General features: G+C 42.0%; 1 protein-coding gene across 1 annotated transcript in view; it reads left to right on the top strand.

Moving 5' to 3' along the window:
* ppp1r9a (protein phosphatase 1, regulatory subunit 9A) overlaps positions 1 to 9797 on the top strand; it is a 78924-nt gene that overhangs the window by 32761 nt on the left and 36366 nt on the right. Inside the window, 2 exon segments of the mRNA XM_080735030.1 lie at positions 927 to 1031; positions 7606 to 7741. Coding sequence (XP_080591156.1) covers positions 927 to 1031; positions 7606 to 7741 — 241 coding nt within the window.

Raw genomic sequence — 9797 nt, 5'->3', positions numbered from 1 at the left:
TATATCTGCTATTTTTCAATAGTTAACATTCATGGGGGGCCCGCAGTGAATCCTTGTACCCAGGGCCCAGAATTTGGTGTGACGCCCCTGAGTACAATATACTTACACTTCATGGCTCCATGTCTCCTAAATGCCTCTGAGCCTGCTCTCTTTTGTCTGTTGGTAAGGCAATACTCAAGCACTGTAATAATGGAATTTTCTGTGTGACGCTCTTCATTGGCCAGCTCATTTGTTGTGCATACAGTACTTCTTGCATTGGTTTTCCCCATTGCTGTCATGAATGGTTCTGAAAAAGCAAGATGGCTGCCCGAAGCGTCTAAGAGTATTCCATTTCTTGCCAATAATGTGTTTTGGCAGTATCACTTTATCACGTTTCCATTGTCACAGCAGATACAGTACAGTATCGATATTGCGTAGTGGCATATAATGTGAGATGAATGTTTTTTTGTTTTTTTATTTGCTGTATGGGTTGTTCCGGACGTAGACAATTGCATATATGTGGAGTACCGGTAGTCATGTCACAATTATTGTGACCAAAGAAATATACCCAACATCCATTATCCTGGGGCGGAACATTTGCCAGAATAGCAGATCTACAAGCTCACGTCACGTTGTGAGCTTGTAGATGGGCTATTTTTTGGCAAAGAGATTTGGTAGAGAATGAAAAAAAGAATGTATCAAGTACGTTATTTCCAGGTCTGTCTTACAAATTAGAGGGTTTAAATGGTACTGGATATGCAGCTTGTTTAATAAAAGTGAATTGATCCCAGTGCATGGCGGAGGATAATTTCACGATAAATTCAAATCTCCACGATACGATTATTGTGAGTGTTTTTTTATCACGATAAACGATAATAACGATTATCGTCCTATCCCTAGTATGGAGCTTAAGGATGACAGCCGTCCTTTGTGTGTTTACATGGCAGGATCAAAGTCAATGACCAGATTGTGGAGGTTGATGGGACCAGTCTGGTGGGAGTCACACAGAGCTTTGCTGCCTCTGTCCTCCGAAACACAGCAGGAGTAGTCCGGTAAGGTCACACACACACACACACACACACACACACACACACACACACACACACACACACACACACACACACACACACACACACACACACACACACACACACACACACACACACAGTTTTGAGACAAATAAACAGCGTTAAACTATTAGCCCTAAATAGCCTTTTTTTTGTTACAGACAGGTTCACTTTTCACTGGATTATCTCTTTACAGATTACAGAAAATCATCTTTCATCATTTTAGCCAAGTACTGTAAAATTGTACATGGCATTCATGCTGCACACTGTACTGTGTGAGCTACAGCACTTAGTCAAAAAGCTGCATTAAGAAGCTGTGCCCGGCCGGCTGTGGCAGAGTGCCAATGAGAACTGGCAGACCTTCTAACCTCATCTCAATATCTGAAACGAGTCAAGTTATGGTCAGAGAGGGCCATTTGTGCCTAAAGACTCCCGCGTTTTCGAGAAGAGTCTAGTCAGTGTTTGGCAGCCAAAAACAGCAGAGAGCCAGACAATAGACACACAGCATGGCAGGAAGGCTTTGATTTGTGAAGCCAGTTCTGGCCGGTATGACCAGGGGCGTCACAAGGGGTAGGAAAGTGGGACTGAGTTACTAGGGCCCAAGGTGGAGGGGCCCTAGTAACTTTAGCTATTGAAAAATAGCAGATATACAAGCTCACAGCGCGGCACCGAGTGCCGCGCTGCGAGCTTGTAGATCTGCTATTTTTGAAAAGTCGTGAAAATGTGCGCAAATCTTTGAATATATGTATTTTTTAAGTGAACATTTGTACCTCAAAGTTTGCTTCTGGGGGGTCCCTGGAACTAAATATTTTGAGATGGGGGGTCCTTCACATGAAAAAGTTTGAGCATCACTGACATGGAAACATAGGTTTCTTGGCACACATTTTCACGATTTTTCAAAAATAGCAGATCTACAAGCTCGCAGCGCGGCACTCGGTGCCGCGCTGTGAGCTTGTAGATCTGCTATTTTTCAATAGTTAACATTCATGGGGGGCCCGCAGTGAATCCTTGTACCCAGGGCCCAGAATTTGGTGTGACGCCCCTGGGTATGACCACCAAGACTCATTATCTAACACTTTGAGTTATCAATATACTCCTTTTCCTGTTTTGGGTAGCGTATGGGGCTTGTGTTTCTCGCTCTCTCACTCTCTCTGATCCATTTGAACCCTCAGTTTGCTCTTTCTCTGTAACCATGCCTCTGTTTTCTTCTTGACGTGTATCTCACTTCCTGTTTTAGCACATGTCTGTGTTTCCTCTTGTACTGTATTACCCATCCATCCACTGTAGAGTCCACACAGTAACATGCTCAGTGTTCATCTGTACATTTGTATCTCCAAGAGTTACAAATGGACTTAAAGGAGTAGTTCACCCCCAAAATGACTTTTATTCTATTGATTAGTCACACCATAGAGACTAGAGTTCAATAATATTTTTTTTGTATTCGTCGCACTCCTAATCAACTCTGTAATCAATAATCCTCCTAATCAATAAATGGGGGTAAATTTACTTGACCCTTGACCCTAAATTTACCCCCATTGATTCTGACCCAAATGCATTTGGGTCCCCATCCAGGGCCTTATTTGGGTCCCCATCCAGGCCCATGCATTTGGGTCCCCATCCAGAATCAATGGGGGTAAATTTACTATAATATATATAGGCCTATTCTTTTGTCTTAGGAATGTGACAAATACAAAAAAAATATTATTGAACTCAAGTCTTCATAGTGTGACTAATCAATAGAAAAAAAGTCATTTTGGGGTGATGAACTACTCAGGTCTCACTCTCTCAGAGTTAAAATATCTTCGAGGATTTTACTGTGTGGTGAGACTCCTGTTTTTTATTGCCATAAAATAATCTGTACAGTTTGGTGGTGAATTACTTTTTGTAACCCTGAACCCCCCTGAGCATTTTCCACAGCCAGAATGACAGACGGTGATGTGAAGGACATCTACCACATCGATCTGTTGTAAACACACTCTCTCTGGGCCTACACCGCCTGCTCTGCACTCTGTCGGATAAAGCTTCCTCTCCTTTCAGGGAATACAGACACTTTGTCAACTAATATGTTTTAGCAAACAGCTTAGTACATCAAGTGGTGACAGCAAGTTTGTGGGTTACGGTAGAGTAGCTGTATTTTATTTCATTTTGGTACTACTTCTCCCCCAAGTGAATTGTTCACCCAAACAACCCAATATTTACTTACCTACTGTATAGTAGATGAAACACACAGAGAGCATACTGTATAATGTTAATGCGGACGGTGTCTGAATGAAGATGTGTACAGTGTAACGTCAGTGATCCTGGTAATGGATGGATGTTTGTCTTGCTAATATTGACTTTGGCACAACAGGATATTGCTGAGGTCCAGCTATTTTTCATGTACTGTACCATGTATGGTCTCTTTTTGGCTGGACCACACCCAGGGGTGTCACACCAAATTCTGGGCCCTGTGCACAAGGATTCACTCCATGAATGTTCTTCATAGGGGGAACTGGGAACGCATTATTACGCATTGTTTTGTGCTTTAACTATTGAAAAATAGTAGATATACAAGCTCACAGCGTGGCACAGAGTGCCGCGCTGCGAGCTTGTAGATCTGCTATTTTTGAAAAATCGTGAACATTTGTACAAATCTTTGAATATGTCAAAAAAAAAAAATGTTTCTTTGTCAGTGGTGCTCAAACCTTTTCATGTGAAGGATCCCCAAAATGAAATGTATTTGGCCACGGACCCCATCTAAAAATATTTAGTTCCAGGGAACCCCCAGCAGCAAAATTTGAGTTACAACTGTTCGCTTAAAAAATATATCAAAAGATTTGCACGCATTTTCACGACTTTTAAAAAATAGCAGATCTACAAGCTCGCAGTGAGCTTATATATCTGCTATTTTTAATTAATTAATTAATTAAGAACCCTCCACCTTGGGCCCTAGTAACTCAGTCCCACTCCCACTAAACCCCCCCCCCCCCCCCCCCCCCCTTGTGATGCCCCGGACCACAACAGCGGGGCCTATAAACGGATATGTCTTTGTCTGACTGACTGACTGATGAAATTATGCTATAGGTCGGCCAGTCGGCCCAACGACTGACTAGGTAATCGCAGAGCAGTCGTTATGCATGTTAACTGTGGAGCAGTGTAATAGTACTGCCAGAAGGTATCATCAAACCCTTCTCTCTCTGCCTCTTTTCTCGCTTAACATACATTTCCCTCTTCCTCTATCCTCTCTCATACGCTGCTGTTACTCCTCCTCCTCCTCCTCCTCCTCCTCATCGTCCCTCTCAGTAAATCCTTCCGCTCGCTGATCACTGGAGGCTGTATGGCCCACTGTCCTAGTTCTGCAGTTTCAACTATATTTAACCCTGACTTCCTAGCAAATCAACCTAGAACTGTGTTCAGTCCCACAGAGAGACCCCCCCCCCCCCCCCCCCCCCCAGCCTCTGTTGTGACATTTTTATTTTTAAAGGTCCTCCTCTCATACAGACCCCCTGGAGAGAGATGATGATTATATCTTTGGGAAATAATGTAAAAAATGTTTATCAGATTTATTGAAGGCTAATACATTTAAGATACACTTATTTATAGAAGGTATTGTATATAAAGACTTATAGACAGTATATCGTCATTGTCGGGTGATAACCTTGTATCTCCAAGTTTCAAATTTGTACGTTCTTTCGCAAAGTAAAGCCCTGCTTCATCATTCAAGGCCGTCGCACAAAAGTAGTGAAAACAGCAGATCTACAAGCACACAACGCCTCGCACCGTGAGGCGTTGTGTGCTTGTAGATCGGCTGTTTTAACTAGTTTAAATCATTTTTAAAATGATAAATGCGAAACGAGCGGTTTTGGACATGGACAAGGTTTCCACCCGACAACGACGATATGTTCTGTACTGTGCGTCGTCTGTACATCAAGTACACTTTCAGATGTGCCGCTTCAACTCTTTGGTATTTACAGCTCTTCCTGAAAATGTCCTGCAAATGGATTTTTCCCACATGTTTCTTTCCCTGTTTTGCATTTCTACTTTTTATGGAGAATGGAGCGTATTTTTGTAGAAACTCACCAATGGCAAGAAACCACTCCATTCCCATTGAAAAGCAGAATCCACCTTCATAGGTAGATTTCAACTTTGAAGTCAGAGAAGGTCATACAAATAGCAAACATAGCTGATCTACAAGCTCAATGTTCTGCAAATCCCCTGAAAATCTACTGTCTTGCCAATGGCAGGACATGTTAGGTTTTGAAATGGCACATCTGTACATCGTATGACGGAGTATAAATTAGGCATTACACCCTCTTCACCTCTCCGTTCTGCATCTTTCCTTTCTTTTTGTCCTCAAGCGAAGAGTGAGAGGGAGGTAGCCTGGCATGGCCAGATTGGTCTGGTTTCCAGGCTAAGAGGGAAGTGAGAGCACAGCAGAGGAACGGATAGCAGGATGTTGCTGTTGCTGTACATTAGCTGCTTTATTTACCATGCCGTCCCTGCACTCACAAACACACTTGCGGCACCGAGTGCCTCGCTGCGAGCTTGTATATCTGCTATTTTGGGAAAAAGTCGTGAAAATGTGTGCAAATCTTTGAATATATGTATTTTCAAAACGAATGTTTATAACTCAAATTTTGCTTCTGGGGGGTCCCTGGAACTAGATATTTTGAGATGAGGTTCCGTGGGGGTCCTTCAAATGAAAAGGTTTGAGAACCACTGACATAGAAGAACAGATTAACTGAGCTCCATTTAAGTGAAAGGGACCTTTTCTTTGACGATGGCTAGAGCCAGATTGCTGACATAGAAACATAGGTTTTTCAAAAAATCTTAGAAGGATTCAAAAGACTTATAGAATCGGGTCAAAATTCTAATTTTCACGATTTTTCAAAAATAGCAGATCTACAAGCTCGCAGCGCGGCACTCGGTGCCGCGCTGTGAGCTTGTATATCTGCTATTTTTCAATAGTTAAAGCATAAAATAATGATACACAATATAGTGTACCCGTTCTGAATGGGCCTTAAAGCCCTGAAGCCTTAAAGATCCCCGATCATAGATTTTACACCACAAAAGTTTGATTAAATAAATCTCAGAGAATTTGGAAAAGGGGACCAATTTTTTTACACTCTCGGAGTTACAGTAAATCAACAGCAGGTTTTGCTGTGCACTTTTATTCATTGAATAAGAAAAAGGGTTTATGAGCAAAGCCAGGGCTCTGCTCTCGGAAATGAAACACCTCTGTGCGTGCAACGTGCGCGCGTCCGGTAGGCAGCCTCAGCACAGTGGGAGGCAGGGAAGAGACAAGACAGCCCACTGTCTATGAGGATAAATGGCTGTTTCCAGGTCAGCTGCTCCTCAGACCCCTGCTGTCCTGCACCCATAAGGAGCCATCACTAGCTAGTTGGTGAAAAGGGCCATGGTTCTCTCTCTCTCTCTCTCTCTCTCTCTCTCTCTCTCTCTCTCTCTCTCTCTCTCTCTCTCTCTCTCTCTCTCTCTCTCTCTCTCTCTCTCTCTCTCTATGTATATATATATATATATATATCTATATATATATATATATTAAGGCTGGGACTTAAACTGATTAATTGCGATTAATTAATTACAGAAAATTAACGCGATTAAAAAAATTAACGCATTTTAATCGCACTTAGTTTTTGCACCACAGAACCTTCAGTTTCGGCCATACCGATCATAGCGATGCACCAACCAAGAAGAGACAACAAACGCAAAGGGAGAAGTAGCCGATCAGAGCGCTTTGCTTGGCCCAGTGGATGCGAAATTTAGATTTAAAAAATGTACTCATTGATTCACTCGTACAACAAAATGTGTTTTACTTGAAAAAAAAATGCTTCTCAGGTCAAATATCGATGTGCGATTAAAATGTGATTAATTGCGATTAATTAATCACAGAGCCTGTAATTAATTAGATAAAAAAATGTAATCGCATCCCAGCTGAATTCATTTGACTGGATGCAACCTAAAAATCTTGTTCTCTCTCTCTTTCTCTCTCACTCTCTGTCACACATACTTCATACAAATGCACAAGTACACACACACACACACACACACACGCGCCCACACGCCCACACAAACACACACATCCCAGCACTTACAGAACCCCTGTTGTGTTGGGGAGAGTTTTCCTGAAATAACTGAGAGAAGAAAATCAATCCTCCTCCTTTGTATGAGGTTATGGAGAGGGTGAATTAGACGTGACACCTCTCTCCATCTCCACTCAACCACTTAAGTCCTTTTTTATACTTCGCCGTGCAACAGTATCATCCTCAAGTAGCCCATCTACAAGCTCACAAAGCGTACAATACACAGTTGCGTTACGGTGAAGAATATAGGGCTTTAGTGGTTTGTATAATGCTCATGCTCGTTTGTGTTTTCACTTCATTGAATGGATAAAATATTTTTATTGAATATAAAATGAGCAATATATTTATTATGGTTTGGCAAAGAATTGGATCTGCTTTTAGGTACCTGTTTGAGCTGTCACTGCCTCCATTTCAAGAGGATGACCGTGTCTAGCAACAAGCATGCTGTTGCTGATTGTCCAGCTGTGTGCGTGTTGCAGGTTTATGATTGGTCGAGAGCGTCCAGGCCAGCAGAGCGAGGTGGCCACTCTGATCCAGCAGACCTTGGAACAGGAGAGGAGGCAGAGAGAGCTGCTGGAACAGCAATATGCCCAGTATGATGCTGATGATGACGAGGTAAGAAAAAGAACCACACAGTCACGTGTGTGTGTGCGTGCGTGCGTGCTTGCGCAACAAAAACATCTGAGCTGTTAATCTCAGGAACAAAACAAACATGAAATTGACTGGTCAAACTACTAATTTCCAATTAGAAAGGTGCACTTGGTGGAATAGAATGTCTCTGCTAAGCTGGGTGGAATTCCATATTTAGAAGTCTGTGACTTCTGTCATCTATGACCGATCTCTAACTCCCATTGACTTACACACTATAAAATCTATTATATTTATATTTAAATATTTAATATATTTATAAATATGAAAAAACATGACCGCTCTATCCAACACAGTGCATGGAGAGCTTTCCTGCAGATTGGTTCTCGTTTCTGTTACTGTCGAGATAGCCACTAGTATTCTATTTTGACAGTTGGTTCATTCATTCACCTGGTGTCCCAGTGCTCATGTTAATTAGGCAGCTGGATCGAAAAACAGCTGCGTTCTGGGTCACAGGTCACAGTGGAGAATGTGGGCTACTGTAATAGTGAAAGACAATTCAGCTTCAAAAACAAGAAACACCATGACATTTAGACTGTTTTTATTGGATAATTGTTTCTTACATCTTTGTAGGGGGGAAATAAATCCCCTTTGGTATTCCTAAACTAGCCGATTGTAGCCTTGTTATTTTTCCTTTGGTAAATCAACAGAAAAGGCTTGTTAATTTATTTAAGAAATCTAACAGCAGTACTGTACCACCCTGAGCACACTTAATCTTGGCCACTGTAGAGCAATCGCATTCCAAGTCAACAGTCATGTTCACTCCCTGTGCCAATTTATGTACCTCATATAGACAGCTGGCATGGATCTCAAAATATTGGAATGGTAATGAACAGTTGAAATCACATCCATCGCCCATTACCATCCAACAGCAACAGAACTGATGACAGCTACACATTCTGTGATCTGCCATTAATAATGTGCTATTATAGTTGGGCATTAAAATAACCTGTTTCTGGAGAGCAGCCTCCGCAGAAGGTGTTTCTCCTGCATAACACTACGTGGCTGAAACCTTGTATGTCCAAGACAGTTACTTTTCAGGAAATGGAAAAAAGAACCAGTGTTCGTCACAATTGTTATTTCTTCACAAGCTGTTGTTTGTCCCTATTTTGTTAGGCAAACATTTTCAAAATGTTAATTGAATTGAACTTGGGGGAACATTGTGAGCTTGTAGATCATCTATTTTCCCTACTTTTGTGTGAAACTGTCATACTGTGCAAATTCACTTACGACAAATTCACTTACGGAAAATAAGAGAGAGATACAAGCTTTCTCTCTGTGAGCGACGATAGACTCTATTAGTTTCATGGTTGTCAGCTAGAGTAAAGCAGCCTCTAGCAATCCATGAGGAATTCAGAGGATGATAGCTAATTAAGTCCATATAACTGACAGTACGCTTTGACATGGTCACACTGAGACTCACACACACACGCATTGGGATTACTATGCTTTTGAGCGACTTTCCGTTGACCACATACACTCCAAACCCTCACCGCAACATGTCTAACCAGAACCACTTTAACCATGGCATCCTTATTTGGGGCATGCCATTACAGGCGAAAATACATTTCAAGTAATCAAACACACAAAAGAGTGAAACTCTCCAAGTCACCATCCATGTTCTAGTACTAGAAAGCACGTTTATCCTGGAAGCCACTGCTTCCTCACACAGCTTCTAATCCACCCGCCTGTGAGCTCGGGGCCATGCCACTCCCGCTATGTACACTAGGTCTTACTGGTGTGTGTGTGCGTGCGTGTGTGTCCTCAAGTGCCCTCGCTGATACACCTTCATGCACAAATGCACATACTGTACACTCATACAATAAAATGGGCCAGTACATACCATTTATACATACCAGTATTCACTAACACAGCGGAAACAAATGCATGCAGAGATTTGTGCAAGGAGCAAATGCAGTCACAGATGAACACACTCACATGCACACACAGTATACACACATTAGATAGATTTAGAAACATGACAACACGTGCAGACCTATACTGTCGTCAGCAAATTGTTAAA

Source organism: Nannobrachium achirus (genome assembly GCF_963921795.1).
Source record: "Nannobrachium achirus genome assembly, chromosome: 10".
Lineage (NCBI taxonomy): Eukaryota > Metazoa > Chordata > Actinopteri > Myctophiformes > Myctophidae > Nannobrachium > Nannobrachium achirus.
This window is presented reverse-complemented; position numbering and strand designations above follow the sequence as displayed.